Source organism: Pseudophryne corroboree, chromosome 3 (genome assembly GCF_028390025.1).
Source record: "Pseudophryne corroboree isolate aPseCor3 chromosome 3, aPseCor3.hap2, whole genome shotgun sequence".
Taxonomy (NCBI): Eukaryota; Metazoa; Chordata; class Amphibia; order Anura; family Myobatrachidae; genus Pseudophryne; species Pseudophryne corroboree.
This window is the reverse complement of record NC_086446.1, coordinates 471,006,450-471,026,841: the sequence shown is the minus strand read 5'-3', so window position 1 is coordinate 471,026,841 and position 20,392 is coordinate 471,006,450. Positions and strand designations below refer to the sequence as shown.

The 20,392-nt window shown below is 44.8% G+C and overlaps 1 protein-coding gene across 3 annotated transcripts in view; it reads right to left on the bottom strand.

Moving 5' to 3' along the window:
• Positions 1–20,392, bottom strand: part of ABCC3 (ATP binding cassette subfamily C member 3) — a 232,168-nt gene that overhangs the window by 80,598 nt on the left and 131,178 nt on the right. For all 3 annotated transcript variants that reach the window (XM_063960773.1, XM_063960772.1, XM_063960771.1), the window contains exons 5-10: positions 12,509–12,631; positions 12,356–12,417; positions 9,132–9,260; positions 7,089–7,307; positions 2,828–3,005; positions 610–771 (exon numbers count right to left, since the gene is read on the bottom strand). In XM_063960773.1, coding sequence (XP_063816843.1) covers positions 610–771; positions 2,828–3,005; positions 7,089–7,307; positions 9,132–9,260; positions 12,356–12,417; positions 12,509–12,631 — 873 coding nt within the window. The remainder of the gene's footprint in view (positions 1–609; positions 772–2,827; positions 3,006–7,088; positions 7,308–9,131; positions 9,261–12,355; positions 12,418–12,508; positions 12,632–20,392) is intronic.

Genomic DNA, 20,392 nt, shown 5'->3' with positions numbered 1-20,392 from the left:
TTCATAAATTGATCCCAAAAATTACAATTTCTGATTACTCACACAATGAGAAATTAAGTTTGTTCAGAATGTATCAAAAGTCTTATGCAGAGACAGAGACTCTGGCAGGAGCACATCCGACCATGTGCAAAAACAAATGTATCACTAATGCAATCGGATGGGGGCACAGATACTGCACATGGATGTTCATTGGATTCCTCTCCCCCAAAAAGTAGCACAATAAAGCCCATTAGGCTACATAGCGTTAGCTATCAGGGCTGATTAGCGTACTAGAGCTTAGTAAATGTCGCAATTTCGCATACTCCAAAGAAACCTATGGAGCCTGTTCATTTATTTTTGTGTATCCCCCAAAGCGTCTATTTTAATGGATTTCATGCAAAACCCATTTGATAAAAATGCCCCATAATCTCAGATCTAATATTTCAAATTTAAAGAGAAGAAACAGAATTAAAATGTTGCTTGTCTAATAGCAAAATCAATTGTACAGTACCATTACATTTAAAAGAGGACTTCAATTGTTGTGACATATGACAGGTGGTAGGATGATACGGATTGTATACCGTGACCATTATATTATAACTTGAAGTATTTAAGAGCAATGATTTTTACCTGCCAGAGAAAATAAAGTGCCAGACAAATCTGCAGGGGAGCCGACCATAACATATTTAGAAAGGTGGTCAAGTCTTGGAACCGTTGAGCGTCTACTGACATCAGGTTGACCACTTCCCCAACTGTGGATGAACGCTTCGCTGCATTGGTAATCACCAAAGACTAAAGAAAACACATGAATAGTCTGGTGAGGCTACAAGCTCTTTACATTTTTTCTAAAATCAATAATTCATTAATATGTTAAGTTCAAAATGTGAAACATAAATGTTATTCAATGGAAATTACTTGCTAAATACTGCAGTTACATTGCCTAATATTGTTCCAATTTCTAATAACTACAGATCAGGATTGTTCTATCCAAAAACCTATCATCTAGGATTTTCTGAATGCAATGTAGAAAAGTAACCAATTGCTTTATATTGGTGGTAATGTTATAAACAGAAACATTATACAGTCACGGTGAGCAACTCTACTATACGAATATTAAATTCTGGCAAAAATGTGAACCCAGTTTGCAACTGGTGATTAGCATTGGCACACCTTGGGGTAGAATCTAATGGCCACACAGGTTTCACTAGGGATTCCTAATAGGAGGTGACGACCTTTACCACGGATCATAGCTCACATCTCTATCTCAACAAACAGCAGCTGACAAGGCAGACAAGGACTGATATGGGAAGGTAAGGACATTAGCTCAAAATCACAAGACAAATGTCAGGATAGGCAGAAAGGAATCAGGATCAGAGTACAAACTAAGGTCAAGGTCACTAGGAACTAACCATATCAAAAGGTCATGGTGGACCATGCAGAATGTATAAAACAATATTAGAATTAGAACATAGGGGTCTATTTACTAAGCCTTGGATGGAGATAAAGTGGACGGAGATACCAGCCAATCAGTCTCTAACTGTCATGTCACAGGCTGGCTTTGAAACGTGACAGTTAGGAGAAGCTGATTGGCTGGTACAATATCTCCGTCTACTTTATCTCCATCCAGAGCTCAGTAAATAGACCCCATAAACCTAGAAATTTCCAAAGAAACATATTGCTCAGGCATTGACTCACAGACCTGGAATATATTTAATAGTACGTACAATATGCATAGCACAAGATGCGCCTAACTGGATGCATCAGTACAAGGCTCAAAGAGCTGAATGCACCTGTACAGCAATAGATGCAATTACACGTGTGTGCAGGAGGGGTTTAGTGCTATATGATAAAACGTACAGTGATGTGATACAGAGTATGGGGGCCTGATTCAATGGCACTGCCGATGCATCTAAGTCGCATCATGCATGTGTCCCGATTTTGTCTGTGACAGTCGCAACTGTAATTTCAGGTGCACGCTTGGAGAAGTATGGGAGTTGTCTTAGCGCACACACTGAGATGGACCTTTGTATGGGCGTGTTATAGGAGTACCTCTGGCGTGTTGTTGAAAGAGGTTGCATACACACAGTCTCAAACCACTCATATAGGAGGCCATACATGGATGAAGAATGTGCCCCTGCCATAGGGCTGTTGCAAGTCTCCATCGTGTGACCAATGGACAAGAACTAAGGACACAGCCATCGGTATTACTGTATGTACAGATGCTGAAAGTGGGTGTCTCAGTTGCAGACAGGCGACTGCCACGAGACACAGCTGTGGGCACTTCTACATCAACCTCTGAATCAGGCCTAGGGCCTCAGTCACTGTAAGGAGTCCTGCAACAGATGGTAAGAAGGAGAAGGAGCAGACACATAGACCTGATCATCAACCTCTCCTCCAACGGGCACTGTGAGGAGCACTGATACACAAACACACTGTGTTATATGTAGGTATAATCCGTGACTATATCATCTTACAGTTACTGGGAAGAGTCTTGCTTAACAGTGTAATCAAGAGGGGCAGTATGGGGAAAGAGAGACGTTGTAGTTACATTTTAGGCAAGGTGCACTCATTTACAAATAAAAAATAAATCTTTTCAGAAAAATATACTTTCCAGGAATTCTGGATGTTAGATATTATGCCTGAGTGTTCTATCTCTATTATTATAAACACGAAGCCTTCAATAAATTGATATGACTGCCATCCTATTAACTACATAATGCATAAGTCTATTTAATCTACACTCATTTTGGTTGCCATATATTAATATAAATTAGGTGACATGGATCAGCACCTTGCAGTGCCCATTGTTGTGCCCGTACGGCCCTCATTCGCTAGAAGCAGAGTATACCTTTCTGTATATTATGCCAGTGATAGCACTCCTTAGTCTCATCCCGGTCACAAAGCAGTACTGGAAGTGCTGATGAAGGATAAATGTTTGTGCTACAGATGAAATGAACATCAATACTGCAATGATGAACCCCCACCAAGATGGTGCATTGCTGTCTTTGACGAACATTATCAAAACGCTGAAAGAAAAATAAATCACATAGATGTTAAATCATATCTTAAAGTGAGAGAAAGCTTATAAATTACCAGTTAATAATGTAATAATTTAACACATGCCATAAACAAATGCCTAAATCCTATATACTGACAACTTTCTTGCAACATGATATCCCTTGGCAGTGGCGTCACAAGGGGTGTGTGGCCCGCACCCAGTTGTCACCTGCCGAGGGGTGACACCAAAATGCCAGCTCCTGCTCAGTTACAGGAGCTGAGCACTGCACTGTTACATTTTGTGCAGCACTTGGCTCCTGTCACTGTGAAGGAGCTGGCACTGCAGCCACGGAACTCCCCAGGGGGCAGCCCCACCTCCGAACCCACAGAGTGACAAAAAAATGGGGGTCGGACTGTGAAGCCTGCCCTCTCCGTAGAAAGCCCCAACCCTTCCCTGAGAAGCCCTGCCCCCTTTTTCCAGGCCAAGCACCGGGTGTCCTTATAGTAAGTGACGCCTCTGCCTTCTGTGAATGCTTATATAAAGACATTAAATAAATCCAGGTTTACTACTTGTTGTGACATGGATTATGTGGGCCAGTACAGAAAAGGTGAATTATGCTCTGAACATGAACTGTGTCATTGGCTTGCACATTAGGTGTGGAAGTACTGTTTGTGTACTTCCACACCAAATTTACCAGTGTCTACATGATGGAACACAATATATTTGTTACAATATTCTCATTAGGGCAGTGTTTATCAAACTCAAGGCACTCTAACAGTCCAGGTGTTACAGATATCCATATTTTAGCACAGATAGATAAAACAAAAATAAGATTTTAAATACCTACCGCTAAATCCTTTTCTCGTAGTCCATAAGGGATATTGGGGACAGATTTGTACGATGGGGCGTCCAAAGGAGCCAGTGCACTTTCAATTTCTTCAACTGGGTGTGCTGGCTCCTCCCCTCTATGCCTCCTCCTACAGGTCAGTTATAGGTAAAACAGTGCCCGAAGGAGAATTACATACTTTAGAGAAGGAACATAACAACAAAAGGTGTGGTGAGATTTACACACCAGCACACCAACATATAACTTAGCCAGCAATGCCTGGCAACATTAACAGCAACAGCTGAACAGGAAACCCAAAACAAATAACCTGCGGAAAGTCACCGCACAGAGGCGGGCGCCCAATATCCCTTATGGACTACGAGAAAAGGATTTACCGGTAGGTATTTAAAATCCTATTTTCTCTAGCATCCATAAGGGATACTGGGGACAAATTAGTATGATGGGGATGTCCCAGCTTCCAGAAAGGGCAGGAACGTGCGGAGACATCTGCAGCACCGCCTGCCCAAACTAGGTATCCTCATAGGACAGGGTATCAAACGTGTAGAACTACACAAAGGTGTTCTTGCCCGACCAGGTAGCAGCTCGGCATAGTTGTAGGGCCGAGACTCTACAGGTAGCCGCCCAGAAAGAACCCACCGACCTGGTAGAGTGGACCTTCAGAGGCTGTGGAACAGGTAAGGTTGCCGACACATAGGCCTGTTGGATAGTAAGCCTAATCCAACGAGCAATGGACTGCTTTGAAGCAGGGCAACCCTTTTTCCGCGCATCATAAAGCACGAACAAGGAATCCGTCTTTCGGATCCTAGCCGTCCTCTTGACATAGACTGTAAAGGGAAGAGATTCCACATTACGTTTGGAGTCAGCGTCAGCAATCCACTGACGCAACCATGTGGCTCTGCGCGCAGACACAGCCATAGCAGAGGTCCTAGCATTAATATTGCCAATCTCTTTAAGCGAGTCACAGAGGACTCTTGCCGTGTCCTGAATGTGTTTTAGAAAAGTTACAGTAGTAACTAAGGTCATATCACCCGAAAGGCCTTCCTGAATTTGAGAAGCCCAGGAATGAATTGCATGTGTCATCCAGCAACCAGCAATGACCGGTCTTTGTGCTACACCTGCAGCAGTGTAGATAGATTTTAGAGTGGCCTCAATTTTCCTATCTGCCGGGTCCTTTACCGTAAAGGAGCCCGGAGCAGGAAGTAACGCCTTTTTTAGAAAGGCGAGAGACTGAGACATCCACTGCTGGAGATTCTTCCCAGAATTTTCTGCCTTCAGGAGCAAAGGGGAATGTATGCAGAAACCGTCTGGACACCTGATATTTTTTATCTGGAATTTTCTAGGCTATTTTAAATAAGTCATCCAATTCCTTGATATCAGGAAATGTGACTGTCAGTTTGTCTTGTGGGAGGAGAAATTACTGCTGAGTATTAGTATCCTCCAGGGGGAGCTTTAACACATCCTGAATAGTCAATATGAGGGGTTCAATACCCTGGGTAGGGGTGGAATCCCCACTTATGGGGTCCACATCACCCCATCATCCTGTATATCATCATCAGTATCTGATAGGAGTGCAGGTAGAGCACGTTTTTGTGCACCTGTTGCAGACAGGGGGGATGTTTAGCAGTTAGACTTGCCACTGCTTGTTGCAGTTCTTGAGTGTTATTTGCATTTGCAGTGAGCTGAGATGACATATCAGACATCATAGTGTTGATAGCCCCCAACCAGGAGGGCTCTGGACTCTCCCCCACATTGTTATCAGCATTCGGAGATGATTGACTACACTGCTCACATGATATTGAGCCAGATGAAATAGGGGAGAACACTGCATAACATCTGTTTTACCATATTGAAAAAGAAAAACAGGTACAATACACATACAACACAGCCTGAAATACAATACAAGCTTACTTGTACATACTATAGCGGCTCTCCCCCTCTACATCAGGTACCAGTGATCCAGGGACTGTTATGGAGGAGCTGTTGAGGCTGCTGCTGCTATGCAGAGGAAGGCGCCAAAATTCCGCTGAACTCGCTTTTATGTAGCCCCATGGCGCTGGAGCTACTGTTTTATATTTATACTGGCCATGTCTCCCTATGTTTGTATCCTCACATAAATGCTTGGTACAATGTGTTTTAGCCAGTCTCACGCCGGGGCTACAACGGGTCCCCCCCATGAGGGACCCGTATGCCTCACCTGCGCTTTAGCCGCACAGTGAACCGGGGACACCCCTAGTGGGGTCCCCAGCGAGTATTCACCACCGATGATCACCTTCAAGCAGTGTTAGGGGTGTGCAGCATGCTGCTGCTGCGTCAGCCAAGGCGCCATGCCCCACTGAACAAACAGCCCCTCAGGATGGTGGTCCTGCAGCGGGGAAGCGGCTCTGCACCTCAAGAGGCCGGTGACCGTCCCCCAACCGAACTCCCACGGTGCAGGTATGCTGTAGCCCAAACAGCATACCGAAAGGAATAAAACTTTAAAAGAAATTGAAGAAAAACTCTGGAGCTTGCAGAGTGTGCATCCTCTCCTGAGGGTACTTTTTTATAAACTGAGCTGTAAGAGGAGGCATAGAGGGGAGGAGCCAGCACACCCAGTTAAAGAAATTTAATGTGCACTGGCTCCTTTGGACCTGTCTATACCTCATCGTACTAATCTGTCCCCAATATCTCTTTTGGATGCTAGAGAAATGACTGAGTCTCCTGATATCCTGTTAAGGTGCCTGGAGGACCAAGTTTAGTAACACTGCAGTAGGCAAATACCTGTTGATGCCTGAACACAGTCCTTGCCAATGCTGCTTACCTTACCAGGCAGGGAAGAAGGAAGCATCCCTTGCTCCTGGGGCTGGAAATGAGGAGCTTGGCTGTGATATCACAGCTAAGCTCCACACTTGCAGTCTAATACTGACATAGAGAAGCAGCAGCCAGAAGCATCACATGTAAGAAGTAGCTGGCTGCTTCTCCTTCATGTCAGCAGCCAGCGCTCCCTGTGGGAGTACTGTGGGATAATTAAAAGCACTGGTTGAGTGATATATGTCATATATGATATATTACGTCATATATTAAGTGTTTTAGGTGTCCCCTAGCCATTGTGTGTCTAGATTTGCTTAAAGGTAGATCTACCCCTCTTTGCTTTTCAAGTATACTGGAAATCCAAATTCTGACGATTTTAACAGAACAAGCTTATTTAAAAAAAAAATGTTTAAATCAATGGCTTTTTGTCTTTTTTTGTAACCTTGCTAACCATGTAAGTATGTGATAGAGCATTACCTTAGTAACTGAGGATTCACAAAAGACAGAAGATCCTGAAAGAGCTTGTAAATTGACCCAATTAAGAAGTATGGTCCAAAACTCTTGATCAAAATCTTTAGGAAGGACGGCTCTGTCTTCTTTTTGTTATTCACAATCAGGACATCTGTCTCGGTTGTCTTTTCATCAACATGATTAAGTTCTGCTTCTTGAGTCTTAATATATTGTACTTCCCTGCTCCTGAAATTCAACAGAAAAGGGGCATATGTCATAACATGAAACAATAGATGAGGACAACAACAAGAATGGAAGGTCCGAACCAAGATCTGAAAGGTCAAGGAAACAGCTTTCAAAGCAGAAAATTCTTAATTTTATATTATTATTATTATTTTTATTATCCTTTATATATATGGCGCCACAAGGGTTCCGCAGCGCCCAGTTACAGAGTACATATGCACATAATTAAAACAGGAAAATAGTGACTTATAGTTGAAGACAATATAGGACAAGTACAGGGTAAATAAGCATATCTATATCAGTAGACGACACTGAGATAAGTATTAAGGTGGCCGAAAACTGCGCGATTTGGGCAGTTGAGGATTATTAAAGTAAGAAAAGGATAAGCACATGAGGGAAGAGGGCCCTACTCGTGAGAGCTTACATTCTAAAGGGGAGGGGCAGACAGACAGGAGTGACACAGATGGGGTAGACCGAGCGTGGGACAGAGGGTTAGGATGAGATTTGGATGGGTTTGGTAAAGAAATGGGTCTTAAGAGCCCGTTTGAAGTTCTATAGAGAGGTGGTGAGTCTGAGGGGGAGAGGTAGAGAATTCCAGAGGAAGGGAGCAGCACGTGAAAAATCTTGGAGATAGGAGTGGAAGCAGGGGCGTTTTAAGAGAGGAGAGGACCCACGTGCAGCCTCCGTCGTGGGCCCCCTCCTCTCTGGCAGCAGTAGACTCTGGCATAATGCCAGAGTCTACTGCGCATGTGCAGGTCTCCGGGAACATGGCGGCCGTGCCTTGTTCCCGGGGACACCTTCAGTGCGCATGTGCAAATCACTCAGAAATGGGAGCGGCGGCCATTTTCCGAGTGATTTGTGGCCGCACAGCAGTGCCACTGTCGCGGGACTCCAGAGGGGTAATGTATGGGTGCAGTGTGTGCGGTGTGGGCCCTCCTGGACCCAGGGGCCCGTGTGCACCGCACCCATTATAGAAATGCCAATGAGTGGAAGGAAGTAATCAGAAGACAGGAGAGTCGACGTGCATTAGCAGAGCGAAGAGGACGGGTGGGAGAGTAAAGGGAGATAAGGTCAGAGATGTAAATGGGAGAGGAGTGGGTGACGGCTTTGTAAGTGAGTGTGAGAAGTTTGAAATTGGATTCTGGAAGGGAAGGGAAGCCATATTTATTTACTATTTACCGTCTATTCACATGGGATTTTTCTGACATATACAAGAATCTGTACATATAAATCTAAGTTATTAATTGCCACTTTAGTATGGAGTCAGCCAGATTTATTATAAGGTATTTTACAGTACTTAGGGGGTCATTCCGAGTTGATCGCTCGCTGACGATTTTCACAGCGCAGCAATCAGGTGAAAAAACTGCATTTCTGCGCATACGTATGCCCCGCAATGCGCACGCGCGACGTAGGGGGACAAAGTCCTTTGTGGTTGTGCTCAGGTTCTAGCGAAGTTTTTCTTTGCGCTGGCGGCTGCTAGAAGATTGACAGGAAGGGGGCGTTACTGGGTGTCAACTGACCGGTTTCAAAAATACAGGCGTGCCCAAAAAAACGCAGGCGTGGCTGGGCGGGTGTATGACGTCAAACACGGACGCAAATAGGCTGAAGTGATCGCAAGCGCTGAGTAGGTTCAGAGCTACTCTGAAACTGCACAAACTGTTTTTGTAGAGCTCGGCTGCACATGCGTTCGCACTTCTGCTAAGCTAAAATACACTCCCCAGTGGGCGGCGGCATAGCGATCAACTCGGAATGACCCCCTTAGTGTCCATTAAACCATTGTTCACAGAACTTGAAAACAAGCAGGAAATGATACTATATAATAAGCACCTTAACTTGCTTTTCTCTTTTTCCCACTCTTTCATAAGTTTAGACACAACCAATTTAGATGTATCCTCTTCATTCAGCGACCAAAGGTCTTTATCTTCAAGAGGTCTTTTGTAGCCTAATATAGCCAATCTGTATGAATGTAAAATAAGTTATTTCAAGCCCAGTAATAAAATAGACATATACGAAACAAATGAACAGATACTTCAAATATTCTTACTTCAGTGTTTTCATAAGGTCACAGGGATTTTTATCTATCCAATGAAAAACTATACAGTCAAATCTTTTAAAGGTCATTGTCAATACAAAAATAAGCATACTAATGCATACAAATAAAGCCTTTTATTTTATAATATGCATAATAAATGAATGTACAGTATATGTGTTTTCAATTCACAAATAATCATATTAATAGAATAAACTATTGTAGCATACCTCCCAACTTTTCCGTTTTTTTGGGACTGTCCCGCTGTCCCACCCGCGGGCCGCAGTGTCCCGCAGTGTGGAAGGGGAAGTTGGGAGGCTCCTGTCATCGCTACTCTGCTTAGCAGAGCAGCGGTGAACAGACGCTGTGCGCATGCGCACAGCGTCTATTCAGTGAAGACAGGGAGAGGGGGCATGCCAGCAGCTCACAGAGCGTTGGTCATGTCCCCTTTTCGGAGCCCCACTTTTTGAACCGAGAATATTGGGAGGTTTCATATTTATGTTTCTTGGATATTTCAATCGAAGTTTACAAATGTAGCAAATATGAATAGATAGATAGATCGATAGATTGATAGATAGATAGATAGATAGATAGATAGATAGATAGATAGATAGATAGATAGATAGATAGACAGACAGACATATAGGAGGTAATTCAGAGTTGATCGCAGCAGCAAATATGTTAGCAGTTGGCCAAAACCATGTGCACTGCAGGTGGGGCAGATATAACGTGCAGAGAGAGTTAGATTTGGGTGGGTTATTTTGTTTCTGTGCAGGGTAAATACTGGCTGCTTTATTTTTACACTACAATTTAGATTTCAGGTTGAACACACCCCACCCAAATCTAACTCTCTCTGCACATGTTATATCTGCCCCACCTGCGCTGCACATGGTTTTGCACAACTGCTAACAAAGTTGCTGCTGCGATCAACGCTGAATTACCATAGTCAGGCATATAAATGTGTGGAGATCTGAAAATCACACCTATGTGCTTGTTCATCATTAAATTCCAAATCGAAAGGCATTCATTTGGAAAAGGTCCCCTTTTTGCTGATATAGCAGCCTTCCTTCTTTTGGGAATGCTTTCCACTAGATTTCGGAACATGGCTACAGAGATTCCTCGGCTCCAGCATACCGACGCTAGGATTCCGCTGCCGGGGAGGTGACGAGTGCAGCAAGCCCCTTGCGAGCTCTCTGCGCTCGCGATGCTGTGGGCTTTGAGGCGACCTATGGTCGCCACGGGTTCTGTTCCTACTCTATGGGTGTCGTGGACACCCACGAGTGGGAATAGTCCCTGTTGGTCGGTATGCCGACCGTTGGGATTGTGAGGGGGCGGGATGTAGGGGGAGGTTATGTGACCGTCAGTCTCCTGACCGCCAATCACATAACTACATCGCAGATTCCTCTAGTCTCCCTCACTGTTGAGAACATCATAGTATCCCCAGTCATCTATGGTCATCTTTGACTTTGCCATTAGCTTCAATCTGCACATCAAGCCACTTGCCAGAATACACAATTTTGTATTCTCTATTGCAGTGGTTTTCAAACGTTCCTCACAGATCACTAACATTTCATGGTTTCCAGGTCAACTGTGGATTTTTAAATGTAACAGTTGGTGATACACAGTTGGTGATACCTGCTGGGTGACTTGGAAAAAATTAACTGTTAGTATTCCTTGAAGACTGAGGGGCAGATGTATTAACTTGGAGATGGCATAAGGAAGTGATAAACTAGTGATATGTGCAAGGAGATAAAGGCACCAGCCAATCAGCTCCAATATGTAAATTAACAGTTAGGATCTGATTGGCTGGTGCCTTTATCACCTTGCACATATCACTGGTTTATCACTTCCTTATGCCTTCTCCAGGTTAATACATCTGCCCCTTAGTTTGCTGTATTGTGTCACTATCTGCTGCCTTAACTACTGCAACCATCTCCTGTTTGAGCTTCCACTCACCTACCATGGCCCTAACTGTGTAGAGTTTGTATATTCTCCCTGTGCTTGTAATGGTTTCCTCCGAGTACTCTGATTTTCTACCACAATCCAAAAATATACTGGTAGATTAACTGGCTCCCAACAAAAATTAACCCTAGTGTGTGTGTGGTATGTACATGGGCAGACTAGATGGGTCAAGTGGTTCTCATATACCATCAAATTCTTTGTCTCTATCTATTTCCACTGCAATCTGTCCTACACAATGTGTCTCTCCTAATGTTTCACAACTGCTACATAACTCTGCAAATACCTACAATAACTACCAATAAGCTTTACAATGCAATTCAAGCTATTCAGCCTAACCTTCAAAGTACTCACCACACTAAGAGGTAATAAGATAACCTCTCTCACGCCATCTAAGATCTGCCTCTGACCTGTACCTTGCCTTCTCCCTAATTACCAGCACTCATTCCTGCCTCCAAGACTTCTTGTGCTGCTCCTCTTCCTGTACCCTTTGGCCAGACTTTATTCCAGCCTTTAATTTTTCAAGCACAGTCTTCAAACCCATCTCTTCACTATAGCCTATCCCACCACCACCTGATCTTTCTCCACCGGTGTACTATCAGTTACCAACCCAGTCCTCTAGCTGAACTGGGAATGAGTGGAGTTGCTGAATTAATACAACCAGTTAGTAATGACCATCAGAATACAATCTTCAGTTTCAGAAATATCAGGGCAGCTAATTCCCATATTAACGGATGCAGACAAAAAAAAAATATCCTAGTCTGCAGCCTATGGATAGGATATGTCTCCCAATGGAACCCTGAGGATAATATGTTTAAACAGATGTTCTTCAGCGCTGATAAGGATACTATAGAGTAGGTCCTTGATTTTTTATCAAGATTTAATAAAATGTGAGTCTACAACACTGTGCTGGCGTCCCTTACCCACAACAATGTGAGCTATGCATACTGTACAAAAGAATGCCCATCCAATATATGCAAATTGTATTGTGACAATTGTATTCCACATGCAGAGATAAAACCAGCATATGATGATTCATTTATATATACTATTTTAAACTTACTTGGTAAACCACCAAAATGTTACTCTTGAAAGAAAACCAGCATCTGATTCTGGGCAGGGATTCTGAGATGCAAAGTAACACATGGTTAGAGGTGGGAAACTACAGTGTTCCACATGTTATAGTGAGAGATACCTAAACAGTGACCCTACTCACATGGTCGGTGCTGACGAGAGAGAAGAATGGACGAGCCTCTTTGAAACAGGATAAAATAAGTTCCACAACGAGTAGAGAGAAATAAATAAAAAATGTAGTGAACCTGAATCTATCTGTAACAACCTGAGCATAAAACAGAGAAGTGCAAAAAAATAATGTTAAACCTTAAAGTAAAATTTGCTGTTAACAACACTACTAACCTCATCGGATCAATTCAACCTTTAAAAGAAAAAATATTTTTATACAATGAAAATCTAAAAACATTTTTAAATCCGAACAAGTACCGTGCTGAAAGGGGCTATACATGGAGTGAGTTTAATCGAGTGAGTTTAATCAAAACAGTCTGCAAATGGTAATGTGTGGTGGAGTAGAGACAATGTGCTGTGTTGTGCGCTGCCTCATCCCATTCACATACCGTGAGGGGGATGGAGAGTTCACTGCAAGTCGGCCATAATTGCTTGTGCATAGAACTAAGGGGATGATTCAGAGCTAATCGCAGATGTGCTAAAAATAGCACACACAGATGGAGCCACGCTAGTCGTGGCTCCTTCTGTGACTAGGCACTTCCTGTCCGGCCGGGCATGCATACTCATGATGGAGACGCGCCCGGTCAGAGACGCTCTTAATGGAAGCGTCTCTGTGCACTCCCGGTGTGACTAGGCGGACGGATCGCCTAGTCACACTAGGAGTGCACGTTTGTGATGGAGCCGCCTCAGAAGAGCATGGCTCCATCTGTATACTGAACAGTGCTCAATATCTGTGCTCTTTATTATCATTACTGCATTGTGGTGACCAGTATATAGTAGTACAGTACAGTAGTCCAGTGCTGTTCTCGCTGCCCAGTGTCAGTTCTATTATCCTGAACAGTGCTCAATATCTGTGCTCATATTATCATTGCTGCATTGTGGTGACCAGTGACCAGTATATAGTAGTACAGAACAGTAGTCCAGTGCTATTCTCGCTGCCCAGTGTCAGTTCTATTATCCTGAACAGTGCTCAATATCTGTGCTCATTATTATCATTGCTGCATTGTGGTGACCAGTATATAGTAGTACAGTACAGTATTCCAGTGCTGTTCTCACTGCCCAGTGTCAGTTCTATTATCCTGAACAGTGCTCAACATCTGTGCTCATATTATCATTGCTGCATTGTGGTGACCAGTGACCAGTATATAGTAGTACAGAACAGTAGTCCAGTGCTGTTCTCACTGCTCAGTGTCATTTCTTTTATCCTGAACAGTGCTCAATATCTGTGCTCATTATTATCATTGCTGCATTGTGGTGACCAGTATATAGTAGTACAGTACAGTAGTCCATTGCTGTATTTTGCTGCTCCATGTCAGTTCTATTATCCTGAACAGTGCTCAATATCTGTGCTCACTATTATCATTGCTGCATTGTGGTAACCACTGACCAGTATATAGTAGTACAGTACAGTAGTCCAGTGCTGTTCTCGCTGCCCAGTGTCAGTTCTATTATCCTGAACAGTGCTCAATATCTGTGCTCATTATTATCATTGCTGCATTGTGGTGACCAGTATATAGTAGTACAGTAGTCCATTACTGTATTTTGCTGCTCCGTGTCCGTTCTATTATTCTGAACAGTGCTCAATATCTGTGCTCATTATTATCATTGCTGCATTGTGGTGACCAGTATATAGTAGTCCAGTACAGTAGTCCAGTGCTGTTCTCGCTGCCCAGTGTCAGTTCTATTATCCTGAACAGTGCTCAATATCTGTGCTCATTATTATCATTGCTGCATTGTGGTGACCAGTATATAGTAGTACAGTACAGTAATCCAGTGCTGTTCTCGCTGCCCAGTGTCAGTTCTATTATCCTGAACAGTGCTCAATATCTGTGCTCATATTATCATTGCTGCATTGTGGTGACCAGTATATAGTAGTACAGTACAGTAGTCCATTGCTGTATTTTGCTGCTCTGTGTCAGTTCTATTATCCTGGACAGTGCTCAGTATCTGTGCTCATTATTATCATTGCTGCATTGTGGTGACCAATGACCAGTATATAGTAGTACAGTACAGTAGTCCAGTGCTGTTCTCGCTGCTCAGTGTCAGTTCTATTATCCTGAACAGTGCTCAATATCTGTGCTCAGTGTCAGTGCTGCATTGTGGTGACCAGTATATAGTAGAACAGTTCAGTAGCCCATTGCTGTATCTTGCTGCTCCGTGTCACTTCTAGTATCCTGAACAGTGCTCAGTATCACTGGTCAGTGTCATGTCAAAACAAAATGTTTTGGAGGTTGTGGAGGTGCGAGTCTATACCAGGTACTCAGGATTGCCTTGAGTGGTTTCATCACATTAGAATGGAGACAGAATGGCTGGATAGCCTAGGAAATAAGATTCCTCAGAGTTCATTAGGGCATACTCTATTAAGTTGCTGGAAAAAAGCTACGAAGAATGCTCTAGATATGGATCAGTCCATTTCATCTAGGACCCCCTCAGCTCCTGATACACAGGTCTTGCAGGCCAACGCGGACATCGATGCCGACGCAGGGATCGACACAGACGTTAGAGGGGGGCACTATGATAGATTGGAATATAAAATTCAGCAATTTATCAATGCCATTAGGGATGTGTTAGAAATACCTATACAAATAGAGGAAAATTCTTGTATGCTAAATGCAAAATCATTAGTGACATTCCCGGTTTCGGAAGAGTTGAGTTGAATACCCTATTTGAAAGATCCTGGTTAAATCCAGAAGAGGTTTTTCACATCCCCAATAAAGTACTTAAGACATATCCCTTTCCTGAGGAGGATAGAAGAAGATGGGAGATTCCTCCCATAATGGACATTTCGGTGTCCAGGCCATCAGAGGTAATTACATTACCTGTACCAGGCTCGGCCTTGTTAACGAGTCGACTGACCGCAAGATAGAGACAACTCTAAAATTCATTTACATGGCTACTGGAGCCGCCCTTAGGCCCACTATTGCATGCACTTGGTTAGCTAGGGCTATGTTAAAATGGTCAGACAATTTCATAGAAGACCTTGATACAATCCATAGGGAGGATGTTGTCTTGATTCTAGGTCACATAAAGGATTCGGCTAAATTCATGGTGAAAGCCATGAGGGACATTGGGCTGATGAATTCTAGAGCATCCTCCATGGCAGTAGCGGCTCACAGAGGTCTCTGGATCCGCCAATGGAACGCAGACGCCGAATCCAAGAGGTACCTCCCCTTCGCAGGTGATACACCGCTTGGGGACACTCTGAATACAAATCCTTCCGCAGCACCACCTGTGAGAATACGTAACTCTGCTTCTCAGATGCAGTCCCCTTGGTCTGCCAGATCGAGAAAATTCGTGAGGGCCTACTTCTGCACGAGGCTAGGCCATAGAAAGAGCAGAAAGTCTGCACCCACTACAGTTGCATGGGTTCAGAGGTTGGATTCTACTCCCTTAGCGTCCTCAGCGTGACGCGGAAGGACTCCCATGTGGGGGTCCACTGGGGGGGGGGGGGGGAATCTCATCTACAGCACTACAGGGGAGCCTTAGTGATTACTATTATATCATATCCTGGGTAATAAAAATTATTACCCAGGGTTACAAACTGGATTCAGGAGTTTCCCCCTGGCTGCTTGTTTAATCAGCCCTGCCAATTGTTAGGACAGTGGGTTTGTCCCTGTCATATAAAAAAAAAGTTTTTTTAAAGTGCCATCATGTCTGACACTTCCGTATATGTCCAGTGGTACTGCCATTTGATATAATTCCCGTGATACTGGCTTTTAATTCCAGTGATTTTGTCATTTTCTTCCAGTGATTTGGACCAATAAATAATACCATTGATTAGAACGAATAATTCCTGTGATATTGAGGTGTTTGTGTCACTTAGCTTAGCCATCCAGCGACCTTGGTGCACCTCTTTTTTTCTTTGCATCATGTGCTGTTTGGGGACTATTTTTTGAAGTGCCATCCTGTCTGACACTGCAGTGCCACTCCTAGATGGGCCAGGTGTTTGTGCCGCCCACTTGGGTCGCTTAGCTTAGTCATCCAGCGACCTTGGTGCAAATTTTAGGACTAAAAATAATATTGTGAGGTGTTCAGAATAGACTGGAAATGAGTGGAAATTATGGTTATTGAGGTTAATAATAAGAATTTACTTACCGATAATTCTATTTCTCGTAGTCCGTAGTGGATGCTGGGGACTCCGTCAGGACCATGGGGAATAGCGGCTCCGCAGGAGACAGGGCACAAAAATAAAGCTTTAGGATTAGGTGGTGTGTACTGGCTCCTCCCCCTATGACCCTCCTCCAAGCCTCAGTTAGGATACTGTGCCCGGATGAGCGTACACAATAAGGAAGGATATTGAATCCCGGGTAAGACTCATACCAGCCACACCAATCACACCGTATAACTTGTGATCTGAACCCAGTTAACAGTATGACAAACGTAGGAGCCTCTGAACAGACGGCTCACAACAATAACAACCCGAATTTGTTTGTAACAATAACTATGTACAAGTATTGCAGACAATCCGCACTTGGGATGGGCGCCCAGCATCCACTACGGACTACGAGAAATAGAATTATCGGTAAGTAAATTCTTATTTTCTCTAACGTCCTAAGTGGATGCTGGGGACTCCGTCAGGACCATGGGGATTATACCAAAGCTCCCAAACGGGCGGGAGAGTGCGGATGACCCTGCAGCACCGAATGAGAGAACTCAAGGTCCTCCTCAGCCAGGGTATCAAATTTGTAGAATTTTGCAAACGTGTTTGCCCCTGACCAAGTAGCAGCTCGGCAGAGTTGTAATGCCGAGACCCCCCGGGCAGCCGCCCAGGATGAGCCCACTTTCCTTGTGGAATGGGCCTTGACAGATTTAGGTTGTGGCAAGCCTGCCACAGAATGTGCAAGTTGAATTGTGCTACAAATCCAACGAGCAATCGTCTGCTTAGAAGCAGGAGCACCCATCTTGTTGGGTGCATACAATATGAACAGTGAGTCAGACTTTCTGACTCCCGCCGTTCTTGAAATATATATTTTCAATGCCCGGACCACGTCCAACAACTTGGAATCCTCCACATCGTTAGTAGCCGCAGGCACCACAATAGGCTGGTTCAGGTGAAACGCTGACACCACCTTAGGCAGAAAATGAGGACGCGTCCGCAGTTCTGCCCTGTCCGTATGGAAAATCAGATATGGGCTCTTATATGATAAAGCCGCCAATTCTGATACTCTCCTGGCTGAAGCCAGGGCCAGTAGCATGGTTACTTTCCATGTAAGATACTTCAACTCCACCGATTTGAGCGGCTCAAACCAAATGGGATTTGAGAAAATCCAAGACTACATTAAGATCCCACGGTGCCACTGGGGGCACAACTGGGGGCTGTATATGTAGTACTCCTTTTACAAAAGTCTGGACTTCAGGAACTGAAGCCAATTCTTTCTGGAAGAAAATCGACAGGGCCGAAATTTGAACCTTAATGGACCCCAATTTGAGGCCCATAGACAATCCTGTTTGCAGGAAATGTAGGAATCGACCCAGTTGAAATTCCTCCGTGGGGGCCTTCCTGGCCACACACCACGCAACATATTTTCTCCAAATGCGGTGATAATGTTGTGCAGTCACCTCCTTCCTGGCTTTTACCAGTGTAGGAATGACCTCTTCCGGAATGCCTTTTTCCCTTAGAATTCGGCGTTCAACCGCCATGCCGTCAAACGCAGCCGCGGTAAGTCTTGGAATAGACATGGTCCCTGCTGAAGCAGGTCCCGTCTTAGAGGTAGAGGCCACGGATCCTCCGTGAGCATCTCTTGAAGTTCCGGGTACCAAGTTCTTCTTGGCCAATCCAGAGCCACTAGTATCGTTCTTACTCCCTTTTGCCGTATAATTCTCAGTACTTTTGGTATGAGAGGCAGAGGAGGGAACACATACACTGACTGGAACACCCACGGTGTTACCAGAGCGTCCACAGCTATTGCCTGAGGGTCTCTTGACCTGGCGCAATACCTGTCCAGTTTTTTGTTGAGGCGGGACGCCATCATATCCACCATTGGTTTTTCCCAACGGTTCACAATCATGTGGAAGACTTCTGGATGAAGTCCCCACTCTCCCGGGTGTAGATCGTGTCTGCTGAGGAAGTCTGCTTCCCAGTTGTCCACTCCCGGAATGAATACTGCTGACAGTGCTATCACATGATCTTCCGCCCAGCGAAGAATCCTTGCAGCTTCTGCCATTGCTGTCCTGCTTCTTGTGCCGCCCTGTCTGTTTACGTGGGCGACTGCCGTGATATTGTCCGACTGGATCAACACCGGCTGACCCTGAAGCAGGGGTTTTGCCAGACTTAGAGCATTGTAAATCGCTCTTAGCTCCAGTATATTTATGTGAAGAGACATCTCCAGGCTTGACCATACTCCCTGGAAGTTTCTTCCCTGTGTGACCGCTCCCCAGCCTCTCAGACTGGCATCCGTGGTCACCAGGACCCAGTCCTGTATGCCGAATCTGCGGCCCTCTAACAGATGAGCACTCTGCAACCACCACAGAAGAGACACCCTTGTCCGTGGCGATAAGGTTATCCGCTGATGCATCTGCAGATGTGATCCGGACCATTTGTCCAGCAGATCCCACTGAAAAGTTCGTGCGTGGAATCTGCCGAATGGAATCGCTTCGTAAGAAGCCACCATCTTTCCCAGGACTCTTGTGCATTGATGCACAGACACTTTCCCTGGTTTTAGGAGGTTCCTGACAAGTTCGGATAACTCCCTGGCTTTCTCCTCCGGAAGAAACACCTTTTTCTGAACCGTGTCCAGAATCATTCCCAGGAACAGCAGACGTGTCGTCGGGGTCAACTGAGATTTTGGAAAATTCAGAATCCACCCGTGTTGTTGCAGCACTAGTTGGGTTAGTGCTACTCCGTCCTCCAGCTGTTCTCTGGACCTTGCCCTTATCAGGAGATCGTCCAAGTAAGGGATAATTAATACGCCTCTTCTTCGCAGAAGAATCATCATTTCGGCCATTACCTTGGTAAAGACCCGAGGTGCCGTGGACAATCCAAACGGCAGCGTCTGAAACTGATAATGACAGTTTTGCACCACGAACCTGAGGTACCCTTGATGTGAAGGGCAAATTGGGACATGCAAATAAGCATCCTTTATGTCCAGGGACACCATAAAGTCCCCTTCTTCCAGATTCGCTATCACTGCTCTGAGTGACTCCATCTTGAACTTGAATTTTTGTATGTACAGGTTCAAAGATTTCAGATTTAGAATAGGTCTTACCGAGCCGTCCGGCTTCGGTACCACAAATAGCGTGGAGTAATACCCCTTTCCCTGTTGTAGGAGGGGTACCTTGACTATCACCTGCTGAGAAAACAGCTTGTGAATGGCTTCCAATACCGTCGCCCTGTCTGAGGGAGACGTTAGCAAAGCAGACTTTAGGAACCGGCGAGGGGGAGACTTCTCGAATTCCAACCTGTAACCCTGAGATACTACCTGCAGAATCCAGGGGTCCACCTGTGAGCAAGCCCACTGTGCGCTGAAATTCTTGAGTCGACCCCCCACCGCTCCTGAGTCCGCTTGTAAGGCCCCAGCGTCATGCTGAGGGCTTTGCAGAACCCTGGGAGGGCTTCTGTTCCTGGGCAGGGGCTGCTTGCTGCCCTCTCTTACCCCTTCCTCTGCCCCGAGGCAGATATGACTGTCCTTTTGTCCGCTTGTTCTTATAGGACCGAAAGGACTGCGGCTGAAAAGACGGTGTCTTTTTCTGTTGGGAGGGGGTCTGAGGTAAAAAGGTGGATTTTCCGGCAGTTGCCGTGGCCACCAGATCCGATAGACCGATGCCAAATAATTCCTCCCCTTTATACGGCAATACTTCCATATGTCGTTTGGAATCCGCATCACCTGACCACTGTCGCGTCCATAAACTCCTTCTGGCA